General features: G+C 60.8%; 6 protein-coding genes across 6 annotated transcripts; 3 read left to right on the top strand and 3 right to left on the bottom strand.

Annotated features, from left to right (window-relative positions):
* Window positions 1-165: 165 nt before the first annotated feature.
* BXZ73DRAFT_86975 (Het-C-domain-containing protein) lies at window positions 166-3,699 on the top strand (the record flags this gene model as incomplete). The annotated part of the gene is made up of 18 exons (XM_048024367.1): window positions 166-277; window positions 365-549; window positions 619-645; window positions 698-772; window positions 822-907; window positions 959-1,061; window positions 1,115-1,361; window positions 1,411-1,473; window positions 1,524-1,557; window positions 1,611-1,659; window positions 1,717-1,999; window positions 2,054-2,085; window positions 2,134-2,208; window positions 2,257-2,307; window positions 2,361-2,444; window positions 2,496-2,669; window positions 2,729-2,885; window positions 2,939-3,699. 18 exons carry the CDS (start codon window positions 166-168, stop codon window positions 3,697-3,699), a joined length of 2,598 nt encoding a protein of 865 aa, XP_047882348.1.
* Window positions 3,700-4,197: 498 nt separating this feature from the next.
* BXZ73DRAFT_39849 (major facilitator superfamily domain-containing protein) lies at window positions 4,198-5,914 on the top strand (the record flags this gene model as incomplete). The annotated part of the gene is made up of 5 exons (XM_048018462.1): window positions 4,198-4,437; window positions 4,500-4,611; window positions 4,663-4,866; window positions 4,925-5,579; window positions 5,629-5,914. 5 exons carry the CDS (start codon window positions 4,198-4,200, stop codon window positions 5,912-5,914), a joined length of 1,497 nt encoding a protein of 498 aa, XP_047882349.1.
* Window positions 5,915-6,082: 168 nt separating this feature from the next.
* On the top strand, window positions 6,083-6,786 carry BXZ73DRAFT_39974 (uncharacterized protein; the record flags this gene model as incomplete). The annotated part of the gene is made up of 3 exons (XM_048018484.1): window positions 6,083-6,175; window positions 6,244-6,396; window positions 6,505-6,786. 3 exons carry the CDS (start codon window positions 6,083-6,085, stop codon window positions 6,784-6,786), a joined length of 528 nt encoding a protein of 175 aa, XP_047882350.1.
* A 112-nt stretch (window positions 6,787-6,898) lies between these two features.
* BXZ73DRAFT_39414 (tubulin binding cofactor A) lies at window positions 6,899-7,546 on the bottom strand (the record flags this gene model as incomplete). Its single annotated transcript, XM_048018372.1, has 4 exons — window positions 6,899-6,982; window positions 7,047-7,133; window positions 7,312-7,417; window positions 7,488-7,546. 4 exons carry the CDS (start codon window positions 7,544-7,546, stop codon window positions 6,899-6,901), a joined length of 336 nt encoding a protein of 111 aa, XP_047882351.1.
* A 1,989-nt stretch (window positions 7,547-9,535) lies between these two features.
* Window positions 9,536-10,519, bottom strand: BXZ73DRAFT_86978 (uncharacterized protein; the record flags this gene model as incomplete). The annotated part of the gene is made up of 4 exons (XM_048024368.1): window positions 9,536-9,708; window positions 9,738-10,153; window positions 10,252-10,312; window positions 10,366-10,519. 4 exons carry the CDS (start codon window positions 10,517-10,519, stop codon window positions 9,536-9,538), a joined length of 804 nt encoding a protein of 267 aa, XP_047882352.1.
* A 3,453-nt stretch (window positions 10,520-13,972) lies between these two features.
* On the bottom strand, window positions 13,973-15,134 carry BXZ73DRAFT_39854 (uncharacterized protein; the record flags this gene model as incomplete). The annotated part of the gene is made up of 7 exons (XM_048018464.1): window positions 13,973-14,158; window positions 14,219-14,390; window positions 14,588-14,688; window positions 14,762-14,831; window positions 14,890-14,960; window positions 15,016-15,047; window positions 15,101-15,134. Coding segments are annotated over 7 exons (666 nt in total), but the record flags the coding sequence as incomplete, so codon positions are not given.
* Window positions 15,135-17,066: the final 1,932 nt, after the last annotated feature.

Genomic DNA, 17,066 nt, shown 5'->3' on the forward strand with positions numbered 1-17,066 from the left:
ACATTACCCATAGCTTACATACCACACTTGCTAGTGTCTTTGTCCTCCAAGGCGAGGGCAGGGCGCCTCGAAGGAACCGATGGATGATGTCACTATCAAGATGTCTTGGCATCGGCGTTGCCGCTATAAGCTCGACCTCGACACCTTGGCCTGCCAAAGACATCCATGCACTCATTCACCATCACCCTCCTCATACTCACCGTTGTACTCGTTCTCCTCCCTGCCGAGACCTACGCGTTCGGTGCCGGTGATATCCCGGACTTCGCGTATCTCAACGGTACGTGTCTCGACAAGCGCCTTTCGCCCAGCGTAGTAGATCGGCGTTCTCATGGTTCCTGAACCTGACCACCACCACCACTCACAGGCAAGGCTTTCCGGCATGGTGACATTGAGAATATCCTGGCGGAGCTCGCAAAGAATCTTGGTCATGTCAGCAGCGGCGGAGGCGGAGGCGGCTTCCTCGGCATGGCGGCGTCGGTCTTGAGCGCAGCAGCTAGCGGCGGAGAGGGCGCCAAGTTCACTGGGGAGGACGTCAAGCGTGTCTATTTCGTGAGTCGCATTTAAGCCAAGTTGTTGCATGCACAACGACCAGGCGACGTCTAACAGTGCATATGATAGGGCAACTGGCTGCGCGATTACTCGCAAGTAGGCTTCTTTTGTTCCCATGCGTACTCGACCACCTGACAGGTATATGTAGGCCATGGACATCGCCGGCCTGAGCAAACTCTCTGCAGATACTCTTGTGCTCATCGTATCAGTCCTTGGCTTCCTGGTTAGTCCCAAGTACGACAACCTGTACCCAGATTTTAATCCTGCTCTAGACATTCGGCTTCGCCACTGAAGAGTTCAAAGTCACTGCCGAGCGATTGGGTGTCTACTTACCCGTGGAGCACATCGATAACCCCAAGTGAGATTTAAAACCAGTAGTTCTATTGCGAACCCTGACCAATTTCCCAAGGGGTTACGGCGCAAAGGAAGGCGATCCCCGTCGATTCCACCCAAAGCTTCGACCTCCTGTTGAAGACGAAGAGCTCCAAATTGACGAGCGAAACGGCATGAAGGTATGTGTATGATGCAGGGGGGTCTGACCCGCGTTGTTTACAACCTCATGCAGAACTACATGGCCACCGAAAACAGGGGCTGGGACACCTCCACGGCGCTCATCCGGAGGGTTTTCCGAGGCTGCATTGAAAACGGCCGGCGCGCTCGCGGCCGCGAAAGCGACGAGCTCTGGGAAGCATATCGCCTGATGGGTACAGGTCTGCACACTTTAGAAGACCTGCTCGCACACAGCAACTGGTGCGAACTTGCGCTTCGCAAAATGGGTTACAACGATGTGTTTTGCCACGTCGGCGACAATGGTATTTACATGTTGTTCACGGCACGGCCTTCCCGCTGATTAGTGAACAGTCCTCATTAACACGCCGAACGGCGAAACCCATCCTCTGGTCACGGGAACGTTTGGCAGCGCTGGTTAGTGCTCATGTATCAACTTCCTTGTTCTGTCTCATCCATACTATCAGACTTCTTACACTCTCTCATGGGGGAGGCTACTGAGTGAGCCTGTATAGGCATTCCATTAAATTATGCTCTAATTCTTCATTTGTCAGCCACCTGAGCCAGGCCAGTGTCGTGGATCTCTCCAAGAAGATGGATGATGTATGTAACATGTTCCTGTGGGATTACTGCGAGTGTTTACAACCACGTTGTTGGCAGGCTGCGAACGACGAGAATCCTCTCGGGAACTTGCAAGGCATCCTCAAGAAGCTCCCTATTGGAGGCGGCGGTGACGATCAGATGGGAGAAGCAGACGATATGCAGTCCAAAGCCAAGGCCTACCACTTTGACCCGGACAACGTGGCACCTCCAGAGGTCCAGGAACAACTTTACAAGCTCTTGGTGTGGCGTGATAATGTCTACAGGGACATTATCAAGAAGATAGCGATGGTTCCGGGTCTCTCAGAGCTCATGGAAAACCTCACTAACGCACTGAATGCCTGTAAGTTCCTGGTCGATCAGTTTCGCGTCTGTTACCACTGAAAATCCGCTACAGTCGTCTACACTGTGGCCGCTCCCTATGTGTCGGTATGAGCATACAAATTGTATATAGACCGTTGATAACGTTCTCTGCAGCCCCTTTTGAAGCAAGTGACGACTGTACTCTCTGAAGGTAGTAAGGCAGTGATCGACACCGAAGATCAGTATGAGGTACGTCAGCCTTTGTGTACACGGCATTTATATCTTATATGCTCTCAGGTGTTCGACGACCCAAACGCTTCCGACCCCTCCCACAGTTTGCTTTCCAAGGTGATTGGACTCAACATCATCTCTCGTCCTTTCAGCTGAAACGCAAAACCTAGGACCACTTCGCTCTCATCCTCAACGAGCCTGCTGGCAAGATCGCGCAGGTGGTCGTAGAACATACCGTCAAGCTTCTCGTCCAGGTACGGCTCTATCCGTGGTATTGGCAATCCAGTCACCTTACTAGTTCCCAGGCTTGGTTCAACGACGACAATGCCGACCGGGTCATTAACGAGATTCTCGAGGCATTCCATCATCCTTGGTATGCTACCGGAAGGTCTCGCATTCATCAAGAGATGTTCCAGTGCATGGAGAACTGGGTCAACGGTCTTGAGGATCGCGATACGATCATAGAGAAGTTAACGAAAGTGCGCAATCCCGCATTCTCGTATTCCTACTATGAACTCATCCCGTTCGGTATCTCTAGGAGAGCGTGCGGGAGGGCAAGAACAAGCGCGAGGGCTCCGATGACGATATGACGAGCTCCAACCAAACGTATGGCGGTGCCCACGGCTCCCAGACCCAAAGCTATGGTCGCCCCAACCAGTCTTCGTACGGCGGGAACATTCAATCATCGTATGGTGGTGAGCTAGTTCAGGCCTATGCTGTAGTGCGTCTCCTAATCGATTCGTACCAGGTGATTCACACGAGCAGGCTCAATCTCGCCGCTCAGAGTACGGCCAATCCGAAGAGTCTGGATATAGTCGTCGCACAGAAGAGCCGTCCTACGGCCGTCCATCTGGTGGTTACGGCGGCGGTGGCGAGGAGTACGGGCGCCGGCAAGAATTCGGTCGTCAAGAGGAGCGCTCTTCTTACGGGCAGTCCGAGTCATACGGTGGAGGGCACAGAGGCGAGCGTCAGCACGACGATGAAGATTCGTACTCGCGCCCCTCGCACCGCAAGGAGGAACGCCCTCACCATGGTGGCTACGGCGGTGGAGAGCGGCGCGAGGAGTACGGTGAAGAGAGGCGCGAGGAGTACGGTGGTCCTCATGCAGGATACGGCGGGGGCTCCCGCGAGAAATACGGTGGAGGTCCTCCTCGTGATGAGTACGCCGGCGGCGAGTATGGCGGTGGCCCTTCCCATGGAGAGTACGGCGGTCGCCAAGAAGGTTACAGCGAAGAGCCTCCTCGTCGGTTCGGCGGCGGGGATGAATACGGCCGTGGTGCCAGTGGAGACGAGTACGGCCGTCGCGAGGAGAGGCCGGAGTACGGCGGACAGGAGGGCTACGCGCCGTCATATGAACAACCAGGCGAATATCGCGGTGGCGAGTCTGGCCAACAACAGACGTACGGCATGGAGGGTCTTTCCATGCGCGACCGCGGTGACAACGATGACGGGGAGCGCCGCCACCATGGTCATCACGGACAGCGCCGTCACCACGAAGAGTATGAGTAAAGGAGCAGGTGGACGGGGATGAAGTCAAGTGCTGCAGGTTGTAAACGCCCGGGGATGTCTGTACAACCAAGTAGTATTGCATGTGTATTTCTAGCCGCCGAATGGACCTCGGTATCGCGGGTCGACGTGAGGGGGGAGGTGTCGCTGGTATGTTGAGGCTGGACGAAAGACGAGATCTCGGATAAGCGTCCTTGAGGCGTTGAGGCGCGGCGGCCCGTTTGAGCCATCGCGCCTCTTGCTTCCTATCAGCGCCCCCTGCACCGGATGCATTGGCACGCCGGGGCGACCATCTTTCTGGAGCTTTCTGGAGCTTTATAAGGTTTAAAATCCACGTGCGGTCAGAAAAGCATTTCTATGGTTTCTATGGCGAGAGAAACTTACTTGCCTTTCTCGGCTTTAATGTGCACTAGAAGATGGTCGCCGGTGTGTGGCAGCGAGTGGCCGCGCCCGCAGCCGCGGGCCTTTCGTCTTCTGCAAGTCTTCGAGCCGGATTTCGCCATGGCAGACGTCAAGTACGCAGCAATTGAGAGCCCATCAGCGACACATGATGCGCTGCCTTCAAATGGTGGTCCATTGGCGGTGGAGGACCTCGCCTTCCTCGAAAGTCCGCTAGCGAAGCGGGTCGTGCGCAAGATAGACCGTAGGCTTCTTCCGCTGCTCTTCGTCACATACACCTTCACCTTCATGGACAAGACCATCCTGTCCAGCGCGGCTGTCTTAGGGCTGAGAACAAGTACAGTGAGATTGTTTTATTCGTTGAAAGCCCTCCGAGTGGTTTAACCCTACCTTTCCCTGTGCAGCATCTGGTTGGGCAGCAGTATAGCTGGGTCAGCAGCGCATTCTACTTCGGGTACCTGTTCTGGGAATACCCGACCACTCTCCTCATCCAACGCTTACCAATCGGCAAATATGGTGCGACCTGATGAATTCTCTATCCTCGACACGTACTGACAGCTTCCGCAGTGGGTATTAACACCCTGATATGGGGCGCCGTTGTGGCCCTCACCGCTGCATGCACAAGCTTTGCTGGTCTCATGACTGTCCGCGTTCTCTTGGGCGTTGCGGAAGCGACAATATCCCCCGCGTTCCTCCTCATCACTTCGTCGTGGTACACTCGAGCCGAGACACCCTCGCGCATCGGTATATGGTTCGCCGGGGCCTCTCTCGGTGCGCGGAGTCTTCGTTCGCATTGATCCGTCACGCTGGCTTACCGTGCTCTTTCCAGGTGGAATTGTTACCAGCTTCCTTGCCTATGGAATAGGCCACATCGAGAGCGGCCCCGTCAAGTCGTGGCAATGGCTATTCATCATCCTCGGCGTTCTCACCTTCCTCTGCGGCCCCTTTATCCTCGCCTTCCTTCCCGACTCGATCTGCTCCGCCAAGTTCCTCTCGGACGAGGAGCGCGAGTGCGCCCGCCAGCGCGTCGCACTCGCCGGGACGGGCAAGACCGACCGTCCATGGTCCTCGGCGCAGATGCGTGAGCTCTTCCTGGACCCGCAGACGTACTTCTTCCTCGGCATCTCGCTCCTCACCCAGATCCCGAACGGCGGCACCCAGAACTTCGGCAACCTCGTCCTCACCGGCTTCGGCTTCTCCGCGCTCGACAGCACGCTCGTCATCCTCCCCGCCTCCGTGCTCTGCATCGCCGCGATCCTCGCCACAGCGTGGCTCGCGGGCCGGCACCAGAACGTGTCGACCGCGCTCATCTGCGCGATCGTGCTCTGCCCCGTCGCGGGCTCCGCGCTCATCTACGCGGACGGGACGTCGCCGCGCGTGAAGCTGTTTGGGTACTACCTGCTCTCGCCCGGCCCCGCGGCGCTGCCGATGGCCACGCAGCTCGTTGGGGTCAACTTCAAGGGCAGCACCAAGAAGAGGCGCGTGTTCTCCCGTTCACGCGCGTACATCCAGGATCGCTCATGTCCGTTGCAGCGCCATGGCCGCACTCCTCTTTATGGTTTACAGCGCGGGGAACATCGCCGGCCCGCAGTTCTTCAAGTCGAGCGAGGCTCCGCGCTATCCCACTGCGTTCCGAACGATCATGATCTGCTACGCACTTGTCGTGGTGCTGTCGATGGGTCTGCGCATATACTTGACACTCGTCAACCGGAGCAGAGACGCGAAGGAAGGTCCAAGCAGTGGGGTGGTCGAGGAGGAGAGCAAGGACGGAGTAGAGACGACAGATTGGAACGCAAAAGGCTTCCGGTATCGGATGTAACGTACTAGATGGCGGTCACTTCATGAACTCATGACTGTACACACAATCCCGCTGGAGAGCGCCGGCCCGGGTATCTTGTCTTCAACCACCGCAGTCCAATCTAAACTGCTTCGCCTCGTCCCTCATCGCCAAGCTTACCTCCAGATGGCAAGTGCAGAAGACGTGTCTATGGTGGAGCAAGGCCCTCCGGAGGAGATTGATCCCATATGGACGTCCAGCAGGACGGCCCGCCAGATATATGCGCTCGGAGAGGTAGAGAAGGTGCGTCCGTGGATTCTGTAGAGCTCGTCACCTTTCCGCATGCTCACCTCTACATCCCGGTCCCACAGGACATAACGCGCCTGCTGTCCCTCGCCGCGTCCTCCATCGCGCTCCTCTCCCTCCCGCAGACGGACGGCCCAGAGGACGCAGACCTGCCCAAGGGCGCCGAACGCTCCGAGAAGTTCGTCGACGTCGCAAACGAGTACTTCGAACGCCTCGACGTACGTACCCTCCTCGTCGCCCGTCCTCCCCCCGGCACCCCCTCACCCTCCGCATCTCGTCCGCCACCGCACCACCGCTCACGCACCCCCTCCCCACCGCACGTGCAGGGCATCCAATACGCCATCCGCTCCTCGCTCGCCCACATCCGTCACTCCCGCGTCGCGCCCTCCGCGATCGACGCCCCGCCGCCCGGCTTCGTGCCCCCCGCGCTCGGCGTCGGGCTCCCCGCCGCGGACGGTTCCACCGCGGCGCGCGCCCGCGGCGACCGCGGCCTGCAGGAGGAGCGCGTCGAGCGCGACGCCTGGGTGGGCATCCTCGGCGCCCTCACGCGCGTGAAGGCCGCTCGGGATGCGGAGGCGGCGGCGGCGGGGAGCGCGATGCAGTCGTAGGGGCACTGTCTCTCATCGTGAGCTTGGTCAAGGGCGCTATGGTATGTCGTACAAGTGAATCTACATGCTTCCGCTCCCCATCCGCTTTCGTTGCCGCTCTTTTCCGCCTCCTTCACACGCTGACTTCCTCCAAGATTCCCTTCGCCGCGATGAGCTCCGGGTCCTCGGCGAGCTCCGGGTCTTGCTCCGCCGCGAGCTCGAGAAATGCGCGGGCGCATCAGCATCGCGTCCAGAACCGCGTCAAAGCAAAGCGTGCTCACCACGAGCTCGCGCAAGTCTAGGACGACGTCGCCGAGGCGCGTCGACGAATCGACGACCATCCTGCCCGACTCCTCCATCCTCCGCCTCTGCGCGCGACAAGGTCAGAAATAGAAGGAACAGAAGGAACAAGAGGGCCAAGGGAGGGAGGGGCAGAGGGAGGGCATGCGTCTCGGGGTCGCGACAGACTGTGAGTAGAGGCAGGGGGGGAGGCAGGGGCAGGGGCAGGGGACGCAACAGGGAGCGAGGGAGACCGGCAGTCCGTACCGTGCTCTTGATGTCCCAGTCCTCCGCGTCCTCCGCGATGCGCTTGTCGAGCTTGCGCTGCAGCTCCTCCTGCTCCTTCTGGTAGAGGCCTTGCTCCTTGAACAACCTGCGGGCGCGAACGCGAGCAACGGGCCTCAGAACCGCGCCCGTTTGACCGCAGAGGACACGGGGCGCACCGTTTGGCCGATCCGGTCTTGATCTTCAGCTGTTTCTTGATCGCGGCAGTCTCAGACATGCGGTGGCGCAAGTGGACGGGCGTGGGGTAGCGGGGGTGGAGGGTGAAGACGAGGAAGGTGCGATTGACTCGTGCTGCGCCACAATCACGGCTGAACTTGTTTGTTAAGTATCTTTCTGTTGCTACGTCACCATGACCGACCCACTAGCCTGTGGGCCGAGTACACTTCATGAGCACATCCACAGCAGGCACAACGATTCCAGGTACTTCTGAAGACTTGTCACGCAACACACCAAGGAGGTCCCAGTCGTGAATAGACATGAATAGCGTGATATGCAACTCGACGACGACTAACTACGATGTGCAACGACAGATAAAGCGGGCGTACTCGACGATGAGGGAGGGGGGCGATGGGGGGAGGACACGACGTTCGACGCACGCGTGGGCGATAGCAGCGAGTAGTAGCAGAGCAAAGAGCGCAACTCGGTACGTAACGTACGTGAACGCCAACCGCGACCGACGCCAGAGGCTGCGAGCCTGGGCACTGGGGGGTCGAGCTAGACAACGCGCGCATGCGCGCGCTGCGCCTAGGCGGTGCGGTGCGGTGTGGGTGAGGCGAGCGTGCTAGTAGGGGGCGACAACCGGGGCATAGGGGGGCATACGAGCCGACGACACATTCGAGTCCGCGGACGAGACCTGTACCGGACCATGACACTACCTAGATTCCAAGCAGCAGGCCAGCGCGTCCGCAAGCGAGCGCACCAAGAGCTACGTCACGTCCACCGACACCTGCCTCTACGACTCGCAAGCGCACTGCCGCTCAACATCGCACATCACGTACACAGGAAGTCCGAGGGCGTGAACTAGCACGCGCGCTACCAGACGACCCAAACGAGACGAGGACGGAGCACGCGAGCATGGAGGAGAGGGGGTGACGGGGAGGTAACGGCGACGAGGAAGGTCGGAGGAGTCAAAGGGGGGTAGGGGTCTTTGTCAATCGATGAGCGGTGGTCGGCGGAGGTGTCAAAGGGATCGGCATTGAAAGGCCCACGCCTCGCCATGTCTTCCTGGTCACGCGCGCCGTGCGGAAACGCGAGCGCGGAAGCATCTGCGAAACAACGCTGGCGCGCGCGTGCGCCGCGAACTGGAGCCGGAGTTCGCAGGCGGTCGTACCAGTAGCCGAGGACGGAAGGATGAACGAGACGGGGCGGGGTGAGCGGGAGCGGGCATCCAGGGGCGTTGATCAGGCGCCGCGAGGTTGCGCGATGCGGAGGAGCATAGAGCATAATGGTGGTTGTGAGTATGGTGTGGAGTGGTCGGATCCAAGCTATATGGGTGAGAGGTCGAGAGGGTGGGGAGACGATCCTGATGTCGAGAGTCGACGCGCAGATGCGCGGTGGCGAGGCACGTAACCACAATGAAGTGGTCGTCGCCATCAGCCGTCGCGTGCGCGAGGCGTGTCTGGGATGGGCGAGCCGGTGTAGAGGAGGGCGACGGTAATGCCAGTAGGCGTGTAGAAAGCAAGAAAGTGCGCGCAGGCGGGCGAGCCGACAGACATCTCTGTGGACGTGTCGTCTCAAGCCCATTCCTGCGGTCTTGTGTCGTGTCGCGTCCGAACCCCAAGGCTACAAGCCGATCCGTGGGCGCCATGGTCAGGAGTGGAGTCGCCCGCTGTTCTCCGGCCAACGTCGTCTTCGACAACGGGACCGCGCAGCGCAGCGGCGGGACGTCCGGGACGTAGCTCGGGGAGGGTGGGGGTGTGCTCGTGATATGGTATCCGCCGGAGAAGCAATGGGGGAGATGTGGGTGGAGAAGGGATAGGGACGAGAGAGGGATGATGTGGGGGAAGATGCCGGGTCGAAAAAGTGAATAAACAGTGTAAAATATGGTGTACGCGTTAGTCCGTGATGTCGTGGGTGTCCTCTGCAGCCAGGCAGGGTGGGCGGTCTCGGGTCTTGATACAGTCGTGATAGGAATAATACAGCGCAGGCGATGCTCGGTGCGTTGGAGCGCGCACGTCGAGCTTTTGAGGCGAGAGGGCTGCGTCGCTCACATGCGGTTGCCAACGTGGTGTTGCTTGGCTTGAGCGGCAGCCACAGCGGAGGCGGCGGCGGCGTGACGCTGCTCGGCGGTACCGAGCATGAGCGCCTCGTTGACATGCCGCAAGTGGGAGGTCTCGGCCTCGGCCTGCTGGAGCCTCGTCTGAAGCTGGGTCTGGTCATCTCGAGGTAACGAATGTGGGTGGTGGCACGGTCCAAGAGGGAGACTTTGGACGACTTCTGGTTTGAGACCGGGAGAGCGTCCTTGAGACGGCGGTAGCCGTCGCGGAGCTCGTCGCGCCTCCTCTGTTCGGACTCGATCCGCTGACGGCGGATCTCCTCGCGGCGCATGTCGCTGTTGGCACCAGAGGAGGGCATGGGGTTGAAGTCGTCGTCGTCGTCACTTGCGAACTCGTCTGCGGCGGAGGCCTTGGAACGCTGCTTCTTCTGGGCCTGCTGCTGGGCTTGGCGCGCGGAGGCGCGGGTGATGGCAGCGGTGCCGAGAGGGTTGTAGCGGTGGGAGCGGGGGATGGCCGCGAGCGAACCAGGGGGCACAGCGGGGCCGGGCGAGTGGGAGCCACTTCCGCGGCGGCTACGGCTCGAGCCATCGGATGAGAGCTCGCCGGCGCTGAGGGTGGAGATGGCGCCGGGGTAGATGCCGGTGGAGTGAAGGGGCGGGCCGGGGAGCCGGTGCTGTAGTTGCCACTGGGGGAAGTGTAGGTGTACTCGTTCATGCCGCCGTTGAGGGGGAGGGCGGTGAAGCTACGAGGAGACGACGTGGGAGGGACTGTGGGGAGGGGATGAGAGGACGCAAGGGCGGATAAGGGAGAAAGCACGTACGGCCCATGGAAGAAACGCCGAAGGGGGAGTGCGGCGGGTACTGGAGGTAGTCGAGACCCGAGAGGGGGTCGTTGTAGTACGCCGCAGCGGGATCCATGAAGTCGGAGGCGTTCTTGGTGTGGTCGAGGACGTTCTCGAGGTGGGCGGTCTCCATCGTTGGTGCGAGATGAGGTAGAGCGAGACTGAAGGGTGTATATCACGAAAGTGACCGGGCGCAGGACTGAAGAGAAGGTGAGCGGAGACGGAGGAGGAGAGAACGGGCTGGAGACTGACGGACGACGGCGCGAGGCGGGAAGAGAAGAAAGAGAAAAAAAGACCCGGCGGGGGACGGCGGAGAGTGGCGGAGGGGATGGGCTGGCGGATGGGAGGAGAGAGGCTATATACCCCCTCCGGTCGAGAGGACCACTGAGACGGACGCTCTTCCAGCGCTTGCGGGCGAGGGCGGGCGTCTGGCGGGAGAAAACCTCACATCACCTCGTGTCCTCGTCACTCTGTCACGCAAACTCTAACGAATTTACTCCCGCGGCATCGGTTTTGGTTCCGTACCCGTGCCCGTCCTCCTCCCCTCCTCCCCCATCCCTCCCCCGCCCTCGGTCGCGCCCTGCCCGCCTCCGTGCGCCCACCCAGGTACGTCCTGCAGCGGTGCCGCGGCCGCAGAGGCGGGTGGTGTCGGGAGCGAGGGGGCGGAGGGCGGGAATTAAAGCTGGGATGACCTTATCATCGCATCAGCTCGCCCGGTGGGCCGAAGGAAGCCCTTGGGCCCAACCAAGCCATCTGAGGCAGCGCGCTCCCCGTTTGCGCCATCGCTCCCATCCCAGACCGTCGTCTCTCTCCTCGTTTGCCGACGGCCTCATGTCCGCTCTCCCAACCCCGCGGCGCCTCGTTCCCCGCGCCAATTCTCGTCCCTGCCTCCTCTCCGCCTTTCGCCACTTTGTCCTCACCGACGCGGCCGTCCGGAGCCTGCTTATCCGCTTGCCCTCCGCCCGCCCCGCCGTCTCCCCGGCCGGACGCCCACTCTCCCTGTCACGTCTCCGATCAGCCCTTCGCTCCGCCCACCTGGTCTCCCACCCGGGTCTCTCCTCCAATCCTCTTCACGACCACAATGAACTGCATCCGAGCCCCCTCTCACCGCCTCCGTCCCAATCGAGCTCACGCCTTGACAAACCATCCCTTCCCGCTCCCCCCCCGACAAATGTGCTCTCCAAGCCCAGTCTCCGCCGCCGCCCTCGTGAGCGAACCGTCCCCTGAGAGCCCCCAGCCCGTGCGCAGCGCGGCTCCGGCTCGCGAGCCCGTTCGCTCTCTCTCTCGATCACATCGTGCCGTCGCCGTCGACGCGAGCGAACCCACGAAGCTCTCCTCCTCACGCGCTCTCCTCCACCTACACGAGAAATTTATCCGGACTTCCGAGCCCCGAGCCCGAATACTTCGCCCGAATCTGCACTAGCAGCAGAAGGGCAGAAGCTTGCGTGGGCACCGCGCACCACGGTCGGTCCACTGGTCACCGCCGAGCATGGCGGATCGACCCATGCCTCTGTCCCCGCCGCCCAGCCCCCGACGTCCGCGCGGGCCCGTCGATTCATTCGCCTTGCGAGTTCGTGACAGCTGCAGTACGTGCCCTGGCTTCGCGCCCGGCGCCGACCGCGGACTGTATCGCGCCCGCAGCCGCCGTCCACCGCGAACGAGCGGGGCACCGGGCCAGCGGCCCTCCCCGCCGCGCGTTACGTCTTGCAGCGCGCGGCCCTGTGGATCTCGTCCCAACAGCTCTCGACATCCTGCCTTTCTCTCCACCCCCCCGGGCGGCCACGCACGCCTCCGCCGTCATCCTGTCATCCCCTGCACGGCGAGGTCTCCGGCGTCCACCCTCCCGCATTGCTGGGCCCGCCCCAGTCCCGAGGCTCGCCCCCGCGCCCCGCAAATGAGAGCCTAGGGGACTGACTATGTACCCAGAGGCCCGCGCGCCCGCGCGCCTCCCGCCACGCCGCGCGGCACACGCATTGCACACCGCGCGCCGTGGGCCGCTGCACAGTCCTTCGTCGCGCGCGGCGTTCACATCGGCTCGGACCATATCCCGAGCGACGTCGCGCGCCCGCGTGGCCCTCGCCATTCCTCCGTCTCGCTCTCGCGAGCATCCCCGCCGCCCGCGCGTCCCGTGTCCCTCAGCCCAGGCGTTCCGTCCCATCGCGATTCTCGAGCGAGCTCGTCCGTCCATCCGTCCACCCGACCGTCCGTCCGTCCGATCGACCTCTCTACCCCGCATCACTTGACGTCCGGTGCGCCCATCTGGCAACCCGCTGCCCACGATGGGCCCGCACACTTACGGAACCGGCCTCGTCTGCAGACTGCGCCGCGCGAACCTTCCGGGTCCGGACGCTCGTCGGCGCTTCGGCGAGCCCCCGTCCAGGTCGGTACCTTCTCTCCAAACGAATCGACGTCGTCCCCTCCCGCAACCCGAGACGCGAGCGGCTCCCGGCCCCCGTGCGCTTTGTATATCTGTAGACTGTACGTCTCTGCACACAAAGAACGGCTGCGCGTACGTACACCCCGGCAGTCCACGCCTTCGCTATTGCTCTCGCGCGCTCGCGCCTGTGCGTCGTGCGCCTACCGATCTTCCATCCTCTTGTTCTTTCGCTCTAGAAGTTGGCGCCCCAGCGCTTGTTGTCCCGCCCAGGTCCTACCCAGGCCGAAGAAGCTGGCGCCGGATGTGCAGCAAACAACAAAGCATCTCATATAAACCGTTGACCCGGGTGACATCGGCGGCGGCGTGCCGCGAGGGAACAGCATTAAAATTACAACAACGCACGAAAATGCCGGGACGGATTCGACGACGTCGTCCAAAGCACTGGCCCGCGCCAAAAATCGGCGCTAAGAGGCGTGACACCGTGACACAGACGCCCGCCTCTCGCTGCCAAATCTCGAACCGTAAACGCAGAGCGGCCTTCGCCGCTCGTCCAGGCGTGCGCGCCTCGCCGATATCAGCACAAGACCACACAGAGGACGCCCAAACCGCCCGCCGTCGCAGGACGGGAGCCGCCAGGGCGCACGACCCCGCGGACTGCGGTCCGCTGCCCCGACCCGGAGCCACAATCGACTGTGGTCTGGCCGTTCTTGCTCCTCGGACACCCGTAAATGGCTGAGCGAGCGCCCACGACGCGCACGGAGAAGCTAGGAACGCGAGCTAGTGGTCGTGTACGGGTTCAGATGGATTGAACAAGAGGGTTTGGTCATCAAGGTGGAGAGGGAGTAAGTCATTCGTAAACAGGCAAGCTACCTAAATAGCCCAACCCGAAGGTCGTTAGTCGTAAGGTGTCGTAATGAGCCAGGACGGCGAGATACTGAGACAACAGGAGCAAGGGATACACGCGGGCGGAGCAAGCATTAGATGTCGTCCAAGACGCAAGAATGCAGACGAGGGATCGCGAAGCACGGGGTATGTAGGCATTAGTGGGGCGTACTGGGGAGAGCTGCAAATGTCCAAACGGCACAAAGCGGAGAAGGGACCCGAAGAGACGACAAAGCGTGGAACAGCGTCCGAAGGCGCTTAGCTGTAGTAGCCTGCGAAATGAAGACAGATCGCAGTCAGCATCAGTTAATTCCGCACGAACATTGCTCATATGCCGGTAAGCTCCCGTGGGCACGATGTGTCCATGAGGGGCCACGACAAAGGGTCGACGAATCTGAACAGCCGTTTACATCCGCTGGTGAGCAAACACTTACCGCCATTGTATGGGCCCTTCATGCCGTTGTAGTGTTCGAGCCTCTTCTGGAAGCGCCACATGAGGAAGAACATGTAGATCTAATAATTTTGACAAATAAGGATGCGGTCGTTCTTCAACGGTCGGTGAAGACAGCTCACCTGGAAGACGAGGTCCACGATCAGGCCGCCGACAAATGCGGCGTAGATACTTGAGAAGCCTGTGTCGCAGAAACCGGTGGGGAACGACGATACTGTTGTCGCGTAACCGCTCTCGGCAGACGCGCCCCAGAGCTGACCGCCATTCAGGCACTCCCATTGGATCTTGTCCTTCCTGTAAACAGAAGTTTACGTGAGAAGTTGGCGAGAGATGAATGCGAGAAGTTGTGTCTAAGAATATGCCGGATGGCAATGGTGTAGCGATGGACAAAATGGAGCGAAGCGAAGAAAAGAGCACACGAGGTGCGTGGTGGAGAATTCGCACGCGGAAGCGAGCAAGCAAGCGAGCTAAATGATATGAAAAAGACGTACCCGCGATTGAGTTGGACGATCATAAGGATGGCACGGATCAGGCAAAGGACAATCAGGAATGGCCAGATGAACTTGCAGACGCGTGTCCAGATGTAAGACCTCTGGGGAGAAGTCGTGAGCGGGCGTACACAGCAGATATACCATATTGTACAAATCCTGGGAATGTGCACGTACGTTGGAAAGCGCAAGGATGGAAAGAACTGCAGCAACTCCCACACCGATACCGATACCACCGTAGATTTGCCTGTTCGTCCCAAGCATTAGATATCGATGGTATGACACGAGATTCAAGATGCGCGCACCATTCCGGGTAGTCGAAGAAGAAATATTGACCGACCATCAGGAGGAAGACACCACCCCCAATACTATACAGCTAAATGAAAATCGTGAGGATTGAGATACATAAAGATCGCCCTCGGACAACATACCGTCATAACCACGGCCCACGCCATAGCACCACCTCTCTACATAAGAGTGGATGAGAGATCTTTTTCAACGCGAAGGCGACAAGACTTGCCAGAGGGAGCAAGAGAAGGCAGTTGTCGCACCTGTAAACAGGACGTCACAAGCGCTCTGGTTAGCGACGATTCTCCAACAACTATGTGAAGGATCGGTTATGCGCACCACATTGTGAAGGATCGCTTGCGGGTGAACGGGAGGACGGCCTTGAGAACGATTCGTTACTGGACTTTGAAGACTGCGAAAACCTGGGCTCGGAAGTACAGCGAGATGTGAATGAGGGTCGTGAGATAGGTTTCGTGGGGGGGGAGTCTTCAAGGAAAGTAGCCAAGGCCGCTGGTGCGCAAGGGGCGACGCGCGAGGCGGGGTGGTCGTCGAGTGGGACGATGGGACGGGGGCGGCGAAGCACGTTCCTCGCTCTTCGCCACCCCACGCGTGACATGTGACAGCTCTGACATCACAGGGTCTGGCCCTGGGCGCAACGTGGGCGGTAGAGGGGCGGAGTGTGACGGTGTGACGGCCGGGCGGCCCAGGCGACCGAAAGCGGAGGGTCCGGGATGGGTCCGGGCCGCGCCGTCTGGCCTCGCCCCCCGCCCAAGCAGTGGCCACCGCCGCTTCGCCCCTCTTTGCCCTCGCCCAGACGGTCGCGCACGGCTGGCAACTGGGGCTGGACACCTACTCGCTCGTCAGGTTGCGACCCTGCAACCTCATCCACTTGCCCGTCAGCGAGGATCTCGGGATCTGTAGGAAGCCGGCTTTGGCTGGAGACCTTCTCCGCGGCCCTTCAACAACGCGTCGGCTACAGGGATCCTCTCTGCTCTCTCAGGCATCCGGCACGGGCTCCCTGTGTCCGCTCCCAGACGTCAAGTCCCGACCAGCATCAGCTGAGCACCAGGCTCGCTCCCATCCCCGTCTTCTCTCACGAGCACGTCGCGTGGCTTCCTCTCCCTCGTCCCAGCTGCTGCTTTCATACGCAGTCCTATGGCGGTACACGCCACGCTCTTGCAGCCAGGACGGCCTTGCTGAAACGAATTCTCTCGTCCTCCCCAGATGACCCGCCCCCGTCGCTCCGCCGCTGTCCACCCGGTCATACATGATCGTGCGCTGGTCATTGGCGGTCAATGGTACCCCTGGGATTCGCGCGCTCGTACCCTTGGATTCGGGGCCATTCCTCCACAACACGCCGTTTTAATATCCGGAATTCATCCTCCGCTCGAACCTTCTACCAAGCCCACTACGGACCGACGTCTCTCCCCAGCGGTCGAATCATGCTCCAGCGTGCGCTCGCGCAGATAGCGGGCGATCGTCCTTTGCACGCTCCACCCGCCCAGGCTCCCCTCGGTGCTCTTCCCCTCGCATCCTTCCGGCCGCAAACAGGATCGCTGGCCAACTGTGTCCCCAAGCTCCCTTCCTTGCGGCGCGCGTCCCTCAACTTCCGCCTCTCGTTCCGCTCTTCTCCCGTACCCTTCTACCCCTTCATCTCCAATCGACCATCTCATTCATCGGTTAGAAGGCTGACGAGAACCCAAACGCCTGTCGCACATGCCTTCCGCGCTATGCCATCGATGGCCCGCGTCCCCTCGATCCATGCTCCAAGCCCCGAGCTCTCTGCGGCTCCAAAGACGGATGACCATGCCGCACCGCTTGCACACGCGCCGAGCGAGAGTCTACCGAACGCCTGGGACCGCTCGTCGGCCTCGGAATGGGCCCACTTCCCGCCGTGTGGGACATTCCCCACCGGCGGACGGAGAGCCTCTCCGAGATGAACGCTTCAACAACGGAGCGGGGAAATGTGCGTACTTCTGGCACCTCTCAAATCTTTCTCTCGAACCCGCGCAGCTGACGGAGTGAATAGGCCGACAGCGCCGTACGGCGCTCTGCCCGCTCATGAATGCGCCGGGAGGCGGAGCGCGATGTCGGACGACGGATGCGTCTGCGGGGGCGCCTTGCCCCACCGAGAAGGACGTCCGGAATTCTCGACGTTTGATCGCCGACAATGTGACGGAATGGCGGTCTGGAT

Source organism: Epithele typhae (assembly GCF_022376455.1).
Source record: "Epithele typhae strain CBS 203.58 chromosome Unknown BXZ73scaffold_3, whole genome shotgun sequence".
Taxonomy (NCBI): domain Eukaryota; kingdom Fungi; phylum Basidiomycota; class Agaricomycetes; order Polyporales; family Epitheliaceae; genus Epithele; species Epithele typhae.